Source organism: Ictidomys tridecemlineatus, chromosome 11, assembly GCF_052094955.1.
Source record: "Ictidomys tridecemlineatus isolate mIctTri1 chromosome 11, mIctTri1.hap1, whole genome shotgun sequence".
Lineage (NCBI taxonomy): Eukaryota > Metazoa > Chordata > Mammalia > Rodentia > Sciuridae > Ictidomys > Ictidomys tridecemlineatus.
This window is the reverse complement of record NC_135487.1, coordinates 126650457-126663613: the sequence shown is the minus strand read 5'-3', so window position 1 is coordinate 126663613 and position 13157 is coordinate 126650457. Positions and strand designations below refer to the sequence as shown.

Genomic DNA, 13157 nt, shown 5'->3' with positions numbered 1-13157 from the left:
AGTGCGAGGTTTTTAAGTGACTATTGGACCGTGCGTTGGCGAGCCGACATGATTTCCTGTCCCCGAAGGGGTTAAAAGTGTCACTGTCCTTTTACTCCCGCTCTTCACCGCCCCCGCCACAGCCACGTGGTGTGACTGGAAAGCGAACTACACTTCCCAGAGTGCCTCGCGAAGCCACAAGGCACTACGATTCCCAGCGTTCCCCGCGCGGGGCGGGGTTCAGTCCGAGGGGCGCTAGGCTGGCGGAGAGACTACAAGTCCCAGGGAGAGGCGGAGCGGGGCCCTAGGTGTACGGGAAGCGGTAGGCAGAGGTTAGCGGCGGGCAGCTTGGGGGTCTGGGTGCAGGAGCCCAGGGTTAGGAGCTGCAGGCATGCTGCGTCCCAAGGCTTTGACTCAGGTGCTAAGCCAAGCCAACACTGGAGGCGTCCAGAGCACCCTGTGAGTGCGCTTCGAGGACCCGACGGCGAGTGCTGGAGCGGGGCCGTGCGCGGCTGCTGCGGGAGGGTTAGGGAAGGATCTCCACGAAGGGAGGCGGGGGCAGAGGCGGACAGTGGCTGCGGGAACCAGCATGAGAGCCCCTTTGGGAACGGGTAGCCGGCGTGCAGGGCACGGTCCAAGACACACTCGGCCCAGACCCTGACTTCCTAGAAGGGAGGAGGGTTAGGAACCCAGGCGTTTTGCTTTTTCCCCTGAGCTTGTCTGTGTCCCTCCCTGCCCCTCGCCAGGCTCCTGAATAACGAGGGATCCCTGCTGGCCTACTCGGGCTACGGGGACACGGACGCCCGGGTTACCGCAGCCATCGCGAGTAACATCTGGGCCGCCTACGACCGGAATGGGAACCAGGCATTTAATGAAGACAATCTCAAATTCATCCTCATGGACTGCATGGTATGAAGAGAGGAGTCAGACTTACTCTGTTCCCTAAGGGGATCTCAAGAGGGAGACCTGGATTCCATTCTGGATGGTTGGAAGGGTAGGGAGATCTCCGGAACATGATTACTAAGGTTTGGTCAGCAGCAGCATTTGTAATAGGCAGGACTCTGGGAGTCTAGTGGTGGTAAGGAAGGAGCCCGAGACCTCTGGTCTGTCTTGCGTTTTGGTCCCAGCCAGTCACTTACTTGTCAGTTATGGATCCTTGGGTGAATCACTTAACCTCTATGAGCTTCCTTACCTCCTCTCTAAGGACTGAACAGTAATTTCTTATGCCCCTCCCCACTTCCCCAGGTGTTGTGAAAAATCAAATGAAAGAATGGCTAGATTTAAACAGAGTGTGACCCAAGTGTTGTCATCTGCTTCTTCTGACTCACAGAACCACAGCAGAGTCTCTAGACCCCTTCAGTTTACAAAGAAAGGAAATGAAGTGCAAAAAGAGGAAATGTGAACTTCTTTGGAACAGGAACTATCTCGTTCATCTCTGATCTGTTCAGTCATCAGGTTCCTGCAATGTTCTTAGAACTAGTGAAAAACTAGCAAATGGAACAGGCAAAACCCCAGCCTCATGAAGCTTACAGTCTTATATTTTAAAAATAAGTAAAACACATTAGGCTGGGCACCATGTTGCAGGCCTGTAATTCCAGCAACTGAGGAGGCTGAGGCAGAAGGATTGCAAGTTCAAAAGCAGCCTCAGCAACTTAGTAAGGCCCTAAACAACTTAGCAAGAACCTATCTCAAAATTTTAAAAAAGGGGGGTGGGGACAGGGAGGCTAGGAGATACGGCTCAGTGGCTAAGCACCTCTGGTTTCATATATATATATATATATATATATATATATATATATATATATGGAAAAAAAACTAAAATGAGAAAATGGGGTGAGGGTGGTGTGTATCAGAGGCCTGAATAAGAGACCTGAAAAGATCTGAGATCTGAAGGAAGGTGCTGGGGGAGTGGGCTCAGGGCAGGCTGTTTAGCTATCTGGAGGAAGAACAGTGAGTTTCTATCAGAACAGCAAGTACAAAGACTGGGGAAAATGATGCCTGGTCAAGGCTCAACAAGGCTGGTATGGCCGGAGTGGCATGAGAACGGGGGAGATTAGTAGATGGAGCCGGAGAGGCAGGGGTGCAGTGCCTGGTTCCCATCAGGGGAATACCTAGGGAAGGTGTGCAGAACCAACCTGAACAGGCCCTAACGGTGAACTCCCCAGGAAGAATCTCTACTCCACTACCTACTGTTCCCCATCCCATGCCCAACCAATGCCATTTTGGTTTAACAAATGACTTCTACTATTGCATAGTGTGGAGTTGGTGCTATTGGCAATGACTTCCAAATATTTTGACTTATAACCCCAGCCATAAGAAATGCATTTTAAATCAGTTTACTACATATATGCATCCACTAAAAAGGAAGTTTCTTGAAACAGTACTTCCCTTACTACATGAGGTTTTTTTTTCTTTTCTTTTTTTAGTACCAAGGATTGAACTTAGGGATGCTTAACCACTGAACCACATCCCCAGCCCTTTATATTTTTTTTTTGTTTTAAGACAAGATCTCACTGAGTTGCTTAGGGTCTTGCTAAATTGCTGAGGCTGAACTCAAACTCACCATCCTCCTGCCTCAGCCTCCAGAGCTGAGGGATTGCAGGTGTGCACCACCTTGCCCAGATGCTGCTGCTTTTTTTTTTTTTCTTTTTTTTTTTTTTCCTTTTTTTAATGCTGATCAAACCAGCCTGGGTTCTATCCCCATCCCCAGTACAGAAAGAAAACAAGCAGACAGAGAAACAATAACATCACCTGTTGGATAATTGTTACAAGATGTAAAACTCTTTAATCAGCCAGGTGCGGTGGTGCATGCCTGTAATCCCAGGAGCTATAGAGAGTAAGGCAGGAGAATCATAAGTTCAAAGCCAGTCTCAGCAACTTAGTGAGGCCCTAAGCAACTTATTGAGATTGTCTCACAATAAAAAATAAAAAGGGCTGGGGATATGGATCAGTGGTTAAGTGCCCCTGCGTTCAATCTCTGGTACCAAAAAATTAACAAACAAAAACAAAATCCAAAAGACTCTAAGAAAAAAAATCTTTAATGTATATATTAATGCCTCTGCTGACTGGGGATTCAGAAAGAGAAGTCAGGTTTCTGGGAGACTGTTCCCTAGGGTAAATAACCTCACATCCAGGACTATGACCAATGCTTGTCAGTTGAACCTCTTGCTGTGCTAGGACATGCAGTCTCTAGAGCCCCAGGAACTGTTGGGGAAGGGGGACTCCAAGTGCCAAGCAGAACATCCCATCCCATCATATGATCCCCACAGGAGGGCCGTGTAGCCATCACCCGTGTGGCCAACCTTCTGCTGTGCATGTATGCCAAGGAGACAGTGGGCTTTGGGATGCTGAAGGCCAAGGTATGTCTGTGCCCATCTCTTTACCGCTCTGGGCCCGGCCTTTGTGCTCTGTCGCCTGGTCTACTCCGATCCACATTCCCTTTCTGGAGTTCTATCTCCTTAGTCCATGTCTGCTGTGGGTGAACTCCCAAGAGCAGGTGGTTGCTCAGTATGTCTTGGGGATCAGACTGGGTTGGGATCCCTCTGGGTGGACTGATGTGTGCTCACCCTCTTGCAGGCTCAGGCCTTGGTGCAATACCTGGAGGAGCCCCTCACCCAAGTAGCAGCATCATAATGGGCGTTGATGGAGGCTGGGGTCAGAAAAGAGAGATGACCAGTCAGAGGGGCAAGGCCTCCTGGGCAAACCTCCTGAACTGTGGGGGAAGGGTGGGCTTTTGTATTTTCCAGAATAAATGTTAACTCCTGACTTGTTTCTTGGCTACTTTCTTGGATGGAAGGAATCAGGGATGGCCTAGAGGATTCCTCATGTTCTACAAGAGTGGATTTCCACCCATCCTTCCTTCACTGTGACATCCCATAACCTGATGGTTCTTGGCTGGTGCAAGCTTCCTTTGCCTATCCAGTGGTGACCTTACCTAACCTCTGCTGCTCAGAGCAGAATTACCCACCTAGTGGCAAAACCTTAGGAGTGAGCTCAGATGAGCAAAGAACTGGTTAGGTTTGGAAAAAGAATACATGGAAGGCCCTGGGAGTGTAGTATCCTTGATTGAGGTTTTGAAAGGGTCCCTCTGACTGCCCAAAAGGGGGCGCCATTCCTTTCTTCTTCTCCCAGGTGTTCAAAGGCTCACCCAGACCCTTTCCAGGAAAATACACACACACACACACACACACACACACACACACACACACACACACATAAACCTATATAATTTATGTATACAATTGAGACAGGTTCTCACTAAGTTGCTGAAGCTGGTCTCAAACTTGCGATTCTCCTATCTCAGCCTCCTAAGTCACTGGAAGTTACTGGTGTGCATCACCATGCCTGGTCCTTCCAGATCTTGAAGCTCTTTGCAGACAAAATGCCTTTGTTGTGAGACCTCGGATCCCAGACAAGGAGTAGAATCCTAGAAGGCTGCCCAGAGGCTCTGATCTCCAGATCCTGCCTCCGTACTCACCCCATCTGCTCTTTCTGCCTCACCTCTTCCCTCCTCAGTGTCCTTAGAGCAGGTCTGTGCTGGTGAGTCCCTTGCCCCAGTGCCAGAGGAAGGGACCAGGCAAGCAGAAAATTCAGAGTCCCAGCTGGGTACCGTGGTGCACACCTGTAATCCCAGCCGCTTGGGAGGCTGAGGCAGGAGGATCGAAAGTTCAAAGGCAGCCTTAGCAACTTAGGGAGGCCCTAAACAACTCAGCAAGACCTGTCTCTAAATAAAATATATATTTTTTAAATGGCAGGGGATGTCATTCAGGGGTTAAATGCCCTGGGTTCTATCCCCAGTACCAAAAAAAAAATAGTCCAGCTCCACCCTGGGTGAGAAATACTGCCCATCCCAGGCCCTGGCTGTGAGGGAGGGGCAGAAGTCTGGCCAAGATGCAGCTCCCATAGCTGGGCTCTGCACCTGGGTGGCTGGCAGTCCACCAGCCCCTGCCCCTTTATTGCAACAACCCTTCTCTGGTCCTCCAGCAGACTCCTACCAGGGCCTCTGAAGGAAAAGTAGGCCACCAAGTGGATTTCTGCTTCCCAAGGAGCTGTCTCTCTCCCACTGATGGCTGCCCCACCTCTCCCATGGCTGGGGCAGGAGCCAAGCAGCGCACACTCGGCTCTCAGCAGCCTCTGTCCAAAGACCCTGTCCCCAGCTTCCCTACTGTTACCCCTTAGAGTTGTCTCTCCCCTTGTGGGAGCCCAGGCTGAGGGCAGACACCCAACCTGTCCAACCTGTCTGACGTCACCCTCTCTCCACCCACCTGGGCCCCAGGTCTCCAGCGCCCGCTCTTCCTGTTCTCAGCTTCCGTCTTCTCGGTTTCCACCCTGCACCCCACCTGCCAGAACCCAGCCTCCTGGACCTGGCTGGCTTTGAGTCGGTCCTCAGTCCCTTTGGCTGTAGAAACCATCCTGCCCCCAATGAGAAGAGAAGTGGGTCCAGGTCTCTTGAGAGCTGAGCGTTCAGGGCATTGAGCTGACGCACACACTGTGACCTCTGCCACCGAAGACATCTGCACCTTCCATGCGGAGCCGAGATGGGGAATGGGACTGAGGAAGATTATAACTTTGTTTTCAAAGGTAAGTTGGGGTCCTTGGAGAGAGAGGAAGCTTGAGAAGACCAGGAATGAATGAATAGAGTCAGAGGGGACCCCCTCCTGCTTTGCTTCTCTTAGGACTCCCCACATCTCCTGATTCCCCCCAGCTCAGAAAGGAAGGTGCAGGAAGTGAAGGAGGGTCTGGTGACAAGGAGCAAAGGTTCTGGAGTTGCCAAGTACGCCCCACTGTTGTAAATAACGATGCTCATCATGCCTTTATACTGCCCTCTTGGCCTCGTTCTTAATAGAAGCCCGGATCCCGGGGAATAGTCAGACATTGCAGCACAAGAGATGCAGGTCCGACTTCAAAAAGGACTTTCTTTCTGGATAGAGGGAGAAACAAACATTTGACAGGAATAAAATTGTTTTTTTCTGGGCAGATGTATGGAAAAGGAGAGAAAGAGAAGATCTGTCTTTATTGGGCTAGTCTGTAAATATACAGGAAACACACTGAGGAAGTATAATGAATTTGGAGCTGGGTCTGATAAAATCCAGGGGACTCCTGGCGCTGAGACTTGAGCTACTATCCCTTGGCAGATTCCTGGACCTGAATATTAGGCACTGAATTAAATTTGGCTGTCTCTGGAAATACGCACATATCCTTCCTTCTTTACCTTGGCCCCTGTGTTTGGTCCCACTGTGATTCCCCAAAGCCACCTCCATACCTCCTCGAGGGCAGGGTGGCCTGGTAAAGCTCAGATCCCTTTCTAGCCACCCCACCCCACCTCACCCCATTGCCTTCCCCGGCCGCAGCCCCACCCTTGTTCAGGTTGGGGAACCTGTACTTCTGGCATCCTTCCCAGGAAGGAGAAACAGAGTAAGGGTTGACAGGAGTCCGGGTGCCCTTACTAGGTACCAGCCACTAACTCATTAATCACCATAACGACCCCCAAAGTTATCCTGCATTCTGAGAGGAAGCACAGCATGAGGTCTGGGTCCTGCCACTTACAGGTTAGTGTAGGAGGGCTCACCAGAAGCTGACTCTAAGGTCGGGCCGCCCGGTGTTGATCAGGGACTGACTCGACACCTGTGAAAGCAAGAGGGAGGAGACAGGCTTGGGAAGAGGGAGAAGTCAACCACACCAACAACTCCTCAAAGCCTGGGCCAAGGCTGCGGGGCTCTGTGATGACCTCACCTTGCTCAGCCCCCCATCAAGAAGGGACCGTCAAGGAAAGATATGACTTCCAGGGAGGTTGCTGTCCGCATCAGAGTCAGCCTCTGATGAAGGTGACAGCTGGAGGCTGTCCACTGCCTGCACTCCCTGTGGTGGGATAGGTGGGGGATAATAATAATGGCACTTACCTCAGGGCATTGTTATCTGAGGATTAAATAAATTAATCTGTGTAAAGCTTTTAGGCTGGTGCCTGATACTTAGTAAGCACTCAATAAACGTTAACTACTAGTAACACCTTTTTTTTTGGGGGGGGGGTTCCAGGGATTGAACTCAGGGGCACTCGACCACTGAGCCACATCCCCAGCGCTAATTTTGTATTCTATTAGAGTCAGGGTCTTACTGAGTTGCTTAGCACCTCGCTTTTTGCTGAGGCTGGCTTTAATAAACTCATGATCCTCCTGCCTCAGCCTTCCAAGCTGCTGAGATTACAGGCATGTGCCACCGTGCCCGGCTAGTAACTTCATTTTAAAGATGAGGAAACTGAGGTTTAGAGACAGAATAAGTAACTTACAAAAGTTCACAAAGATAACAAATCTTACTATGATATATAAGTATAATGCACCAATAAAAAATAATGGGGAAAAAAGTTCACAAAGTCAGTAGAACTCAAACCTAAGTCTGTCTCTGAAACTCTCATCTTGAGCAACTTTAGGGTCTTAGGACAGAGCCTGAAACCCACCCACTGGGAGGGATGAAATTGAGATGAGGTTTCCAGTAGGAAGAGATAGGAACACACACACACACTCCTCTTACCCACACATACCAAGAAAGAGCTACTGGCTCTTTCTTGCCCTGTACAAATAAGGATTTTTTAATGCTGGAAGAGGCCTTTAAAAGTGTATAAACAAGGAAACTGAGGCCCAGGAGAGCCATTTGTTCAAGTTCACATAGCCCCTTGGAGCCTGAGCAGAGACCAGAGTTCAAGATATGTGACTCCCAGTGGTCGGGTACCAGGCTGCCTTTCCAGAACCAGCTGGGTGGCCTCCTCCAATGCTGGGGGCTCAGGTCAGTGACATGCAATGTGTGGGCTGTGCTTACATCAGCCCCTCATACCCTGCTGCAGCTCCTGTGCTGCTCATCAACCTAAAAGGTCTCTGTGGCCCCTCTAGTGGTCCTTTTCCCTGAAAACCCAAGGCAGAAGCACTGGAAGGTCAGCAACAACCAAACTTATCAGTAGTTTTGTATATGGGGGTTTGGTTGTTATTTTGGTACCAGGATTGAACTCAGGGGCACTTAACCACTGAACCACATCCCCAGCCCTTTATTGTATTTAATTTAGAGACAGGGTCTTACTCAGTTGCTTAGGGCCTCACTAAGTTGCCAGCTGAGGCTGGCTTTGAACTCGAAATCCTCCTGTCTCTGGGATTACAGCTGTGTGCCACCGCACCTGGCAGTTTTGTACATTTGCTATATTCTGGGCAATATCTAATCTGCTTCTTCCAACAGCCCATAAGGTAAATACTATTGCTATTCACCACCCCCCTTTTTCATATGAAAATAAGGTTCAGAGAGGTTAAATAGCTTCCTGAAGGACACAGAGCTAGTCTAACACCCAGTCCTCATTCCCTTGCTTTTTTTTTTTTTTTTTTGGTACTGGGGATTGATCTCAGGGACATTCGACCCCTGAGCCACACCCCCAGCCCTATTTTGTATTTTATTTAGAGACAGTCTCACTGAGTTGCTTAGTGCCTTGCTTTTGCTGAGGCTGGCTTTGAACTTGTGATCCTCCTACCTCAGCCTCCCGAGCTACTGGGATTACAGGCATGTGTCACTGTGCCCAGATTAGTTCCCTGCTTTTAAGCATACAGTGCAGGATCTCTTTAGGGTCAACTGAATTCTATATTTATTTATTTATTTATTTATGTATGTACTGGGGATTGAACCCAAGAGCACTCTACCACTGAACTGTATCCCCAGCCCTTTTGCTTTTCCCTTTAAGACAGGGTCTTGCTAATTTGCAGCAGCTGGCCTTGGATATGAAATCCTTCTGCCTCAGCCTCCTGAGTCACTGGGATTACAGGGGTGCACCACCCTGACTTTTTATGCACAGTCACGGGCACACATAACTCCCTACCTTACCCTTGCCCACATATATGCCACCTATTAAATTGTCCCCTCACACATACTTCTGTTCATATCTTTGTTGGCTATGCAAATAATCCACACTGACCCTCCCTCCCCACGTGTCTGCTCAGCTAATGCACAGAGACATGCCCAACGTTCTTGTACTTTCCAGCCAGAGATATGTGCTGCCCCATCCCTGTCCATATTTACCCACCTCAGTAACCTTTTCACATGTCACCCAGAAGAGTCCACAGATTTCACTCCTCCCAGCAATGCAGGCTGACCATCAGTCAGGGCTCTACGGAGCAGGCCTGCAACCCTCGCAGCACCTTTGTTTGATTTAAACTTCTGACCCCTCTGCCCTCCACGACGGATGCATTATGCGACTTGCTGACCCGAGTCTTTGCCAGGAGAACGAAGGGGCTCCCTCCTCAGTTTGGGGAGCTCAGTTCTGCCTTTCTGCAGGGACAGACCCTCCCGGCTCAGGTGCGCTCAGGGCCCCTCTGCTGGGTGCTCAGCCCTTATTTCCCGGCTCTTCCAGTGGTGCTGATCGGCGAGTCAGGTGTGGGGAAGACCAACCTGCTGTCCCGATTCACGCGCAACGAGTTCAATCACGACAGCCGGACCACCATCGGGGTGGAGTTCTCCACGCGCACGGTCATGTTGGGCACCGCAGCTGTCAAGGCTCAGATCTGGGACACAGCTGGCCTGGAGCGATACCGAGCCATCACCTCGGCGTGAGCCCGGGGCCTGGGGGGATGGTGGGTTGCTTGCTGGAGCCCTGGGGGGGAAGTCAGGGACACCCCTGAGAAGTGGAGGAGCAGGGGGAGGCACAGGAGGCTCGGCAGTGTGCTCCCAGAGGAGATGACAGGAGACGGGCAACAGTGTGAGGATCACAAGTTCGAGGCCAGCCTCAGCAATTAAGGGAGACCCTGTTTCCAAATAGAACATAGAAAGGGCTGGGGCTGTGGTTTAGTGGTAAAGTGCCCCTGGGTTCAATCCCCTGTACTAAAGGAAAGGGGGAAAAAGTCCTTGCCACAATTTACTAAGCCTTTGCCATGTGCCCAGGAAAGTTCAAAGAACTTTATTTATACTTGGCATTTTATGTAACCCTTCAAGTACCCCTGAAGAAGGTGCTATAATTAATCCTGGTTTAAATACAGGCAAGGGGAAATGAAATCAGGGTGGAGCAGGGATGGGGCAGGCTCCGCGGACCAACAGCGCCCCCTGACGTCAGCACTCCATCTGGCCACATTCATCTGACCACAAGTGCTAAATTGGAGTAATTTATAACATCTCAGAGGACAACGGGAAGTTAGGGTTCCTGACACCTATTCAAAGTGTCTTTTAGTCAGTATCAGACCCAAATATGTAAAAGGTGCTCCAGGAGTGTGTGGTGGGGGATAGCAGCTGTCGGGGGTGGGGGGAGGGTTATGGTCACACTCACACACTCATCACTCTTGGTCACTTGACATCTTGTGAGCTTAGTTGATTAATCAAGAAACAGAGAAAAATTATACAAACCGAGGCTGAAGATGGCTATTCCGGCTCCAGTGGGCGGCTGGACGCTGGCAGAGATGCCCTGAGTGGCCAGGTCAGGGACCTGTCTTTGAGAAATGGCCATCGGAGAGAAGAGGGCACTGTAGGTCGAGGAGCCCTGTGACAAAGATCTCCCAAGTGGGGCATCCAGGAGGCACACTTGGCCAGAGCCCAGAGGTGCGTTGGTGCAGAGTACTGACTAAAATCAGGACCAAGGACCCGAGGAGTGGCGGGCCTTTGAGGGGCCAGTGCAGGTTCTGAAGCACAGAGGTGAAGCTCCAGAGCCCGAGACCAGCATCCCTGGAGCACATGGCTGCTCCCTTGGGGTCTGGATCCCTGAACCCCAGTTTCTGTGTTTCTCAGTATCTGGCATCCTGCTCTCAGGCCTTTTGGCTCCGGAGTCTGTTCTGAGGCTGTCTGTCCTGTTCCTGTCTGTCCTCCCACTCCCACCCAGGTACTATCGTGGAGCAGTGGGGGCCCTGCTGGTGTTCGACCTGACCAAGCACCAGACCTATGCTGTCGTGGAGCGCTGGCTGAAGGAGCTCTATGACCATGCTGAGGCCACTATTGTTGTCATGCTTGTGGGGAACAAAAGTGACCTCAGCCAGGCCCGGGAAGTGCCCACTGATGAGGCCCGCATGTTCGCTGGTGAGAGCTCACCCCCACCCAGTCTGACTCCTCCGGTTTGCCCACACCCCACCAGCTCCATCTTTTCTAGTCCCCACTCTCACCCCGGGGCCCCCAGTGTGGGTTTCCTCCATCTGGGCCCCTGGTTCTCTATCTTCATCCACTGTTTTTTTTTTTTTTTTGTACAAGGATTGAACCCACGGTCTTTTAACCACTGAGCCACATCCCCAGCGCTATTTTGTATTTTATTTAGAGACAGGGTCTCACTGAGTTGCTTAGCACCTTGCTTTTGCTGAGGCTGGCTTTGAACTTGCAATCCTCCTGCCTCAGCCTCCCAACTGCTGGGATTACAGGCCAGCCCAGTGCCATCATGCCCGACTTCCATCTAGTCTTGCTCAGTGTCTCCCAGTACTTCCCTCTGGGACCCCGCGTCTGCCATCATGTCCCTCCACTTGCCCTGAGATGGTCTTCCTCAGCAATCATTCATAGTTGATTTTAGGACAGCCCTTCCCTGCAATGCTCAAAGATGCTGGTGGGCTCCCCTTGGTCATCTCCAGTCACCCTTTCCCCAGGGCTTTTCTAGGCTTAACAGCAGCACAACATAGTGCTTCAGGGTCCCCGCCCCCGTGGCCCAGCCTCCCATCTCCTCTTGTTGTTACTAGATGTGAGACATGGATGTAAGTTCCTTCATTCTCTCTGATTCAGTTTCATAACTACCTGTCTCAGCGGTTGTTTGAAGGATTAAATGAGTTACTATATACCAAGGATTTAGCACATAACACATTAAGTTGTTGTTGCTGCTATTATTGTTATTACTGCCTTTGATCCGACAGTTAATCGAGTGTTTCCATTCCTGGCAGAAAACAATGGGCTGCTATTCCTGGAGACCTCAGCCCTGGACTCCACCAATGTCGAACTGGCCTTTGAGACTGTCCTCAAAGGTTAGAGCCTGCCTCCATTTGGCACCCTCCTTCCATCCCTGGGGCTTCAAAGGGCAGTGGTAGAAACGAAAACACTCTGTTAAGCCCACTGTGGGCTCCCCCTCCAGAGCTGTAGCCCCTGGGCCCCTGCCACCCCCCACCCCGGGGCCTCTCACTCAGCCTGCAGCTGAGGGAAGGAAACATAAAGCCACACTTCCCAGGGGAAAGTGAGCGGTTCCTTTTCCACTCAGGTAAGTAGAAGGGACCCTTGTACCCCAACTCCACGTCCTTCTGGCAGAACTGCATGTGTGGCCAGCCCCTGGTTCTCAGAATGGACACGCAGAGTGTGTGCGTGCAGGTGGGTGTGTGCGTGTGCACCTCCAGACTTTCGGGCCTGATCACTGCCCTCCATCCTCTCAGAGATCTTTGCCAAGGTGTCCAAGCAGAGGCAGAATAGCACCCGGACCAATGCCATCACCCTGGGCAGTGCCCAGGCTGGGCAGGAGCCTGGCCCTGGGCAGAAGAGGGCCTGTTGCATCAGCCTCTGACCTTGGCCATGACCAACCCTGCCCGCCACCCCCATGCTTCCTGAAGCTCCCCACCCCACCCCCATTGCAGGACTTTCTCTGCCCTTTGGTTCCCTGTTCACAGCCCCCCAGAGCCCTGGGGTCCTCATGCCCCTCTGTGCGTATCTTTATGAACTATCTACCCCCACACAGGCTAGGACCCTCAAATAAAGCTGTTTTGTATCAATGCCTGGCTGTCTTGCTGCTTCCTATGGTTCCTCCTCTTGCACTTGTCTGTGCCTCCCACCCAACTTTGGCCCCTCCTCTGAATCCCAGATCCCCTCTCCTCCTCCTCCTTCTCCAGTCTTCCCCACCATCCTGACTGTTCCCCAGGGCCAGCTGCCTCTGGAGTTCTGTGGTCTGGGGACAGTGCCAAGGGAGAGGGAGGTGCCGCCCTTCCCTCTGCCAACCTCCAGGGCAGGTGGGGAGGGAGGACAGCCTGGAGGGGAGGGGTATCTGGAAGGCGAGACAAAGGAAACCATCGGCGGGCACCATCTGGTGCCCAGGGTCCTGGTGCCAAGAACTGAGGTCACGCCAATGCCAGGGGCAAGAGGAGGAGGCTGAGGGAGATACAGGAGAGAAGGGGAGGCAGGGCTGGCCCTGGATGTGTGCTGGAAAGGGGCTTTTAAGGCTGGGAGGTTGAAGGCTGGAGTCCTCCATCCAGTCTCCTGCCTCTCCCCAGAGGGATGGA

At 51.6% G+C, this 13157-nt stretch overlaps 2 protein-coding genes across 2 annotated transcripts; both read left to right on the top strand.

Annotated features, from left to right (window-relative positions):
• The first annotated feature begins 213 nt into the window (after positions 1–213).
• Positions 214–3744, top strand: Lamtor2 (late endosomal/lysosomal adaptor, MAPK and MTOR activator 2). Its single transcript, XM_005331370.5, has 4 exons — positions 214–438; positions 726–888; positions 3249–3338; positions 3556–3744. The coding sequence occupies exons 1-4, from the start codon at positions 371–373 to the stop codon at positions 3610–3612; spliced, it is 378 nt and encodes a 125-aa protein (XP_005331427.1). The 5' UTR covers positions 214–370; the 3' UTR covers positions 3613–3744.
• Positions 3745–3876: 132 nt separating this feature from the next.
• Rab25 (RAB25, member RAS oncogene family) lies at positions 3877–12653 on the top strand. The gene is made up of 5 exons (XM_005331372.5): positions 3877–5559; positions 9356–9551; positions 10808–11001; positions 11841–11921; positions 12321–12653. Exons 1-5 carry the CDS (start codon positions 5517–5519, stop codon positions 12446–12448), a joined length of 642 nt encoding a protein of 213 aa, XP_005331429.1. The 5' UTR covers positions 3877–5516; the 3' UTR covers positions 12449–12653.
• Positions 12654–13157: the final 504 nt, after the last annotated feature.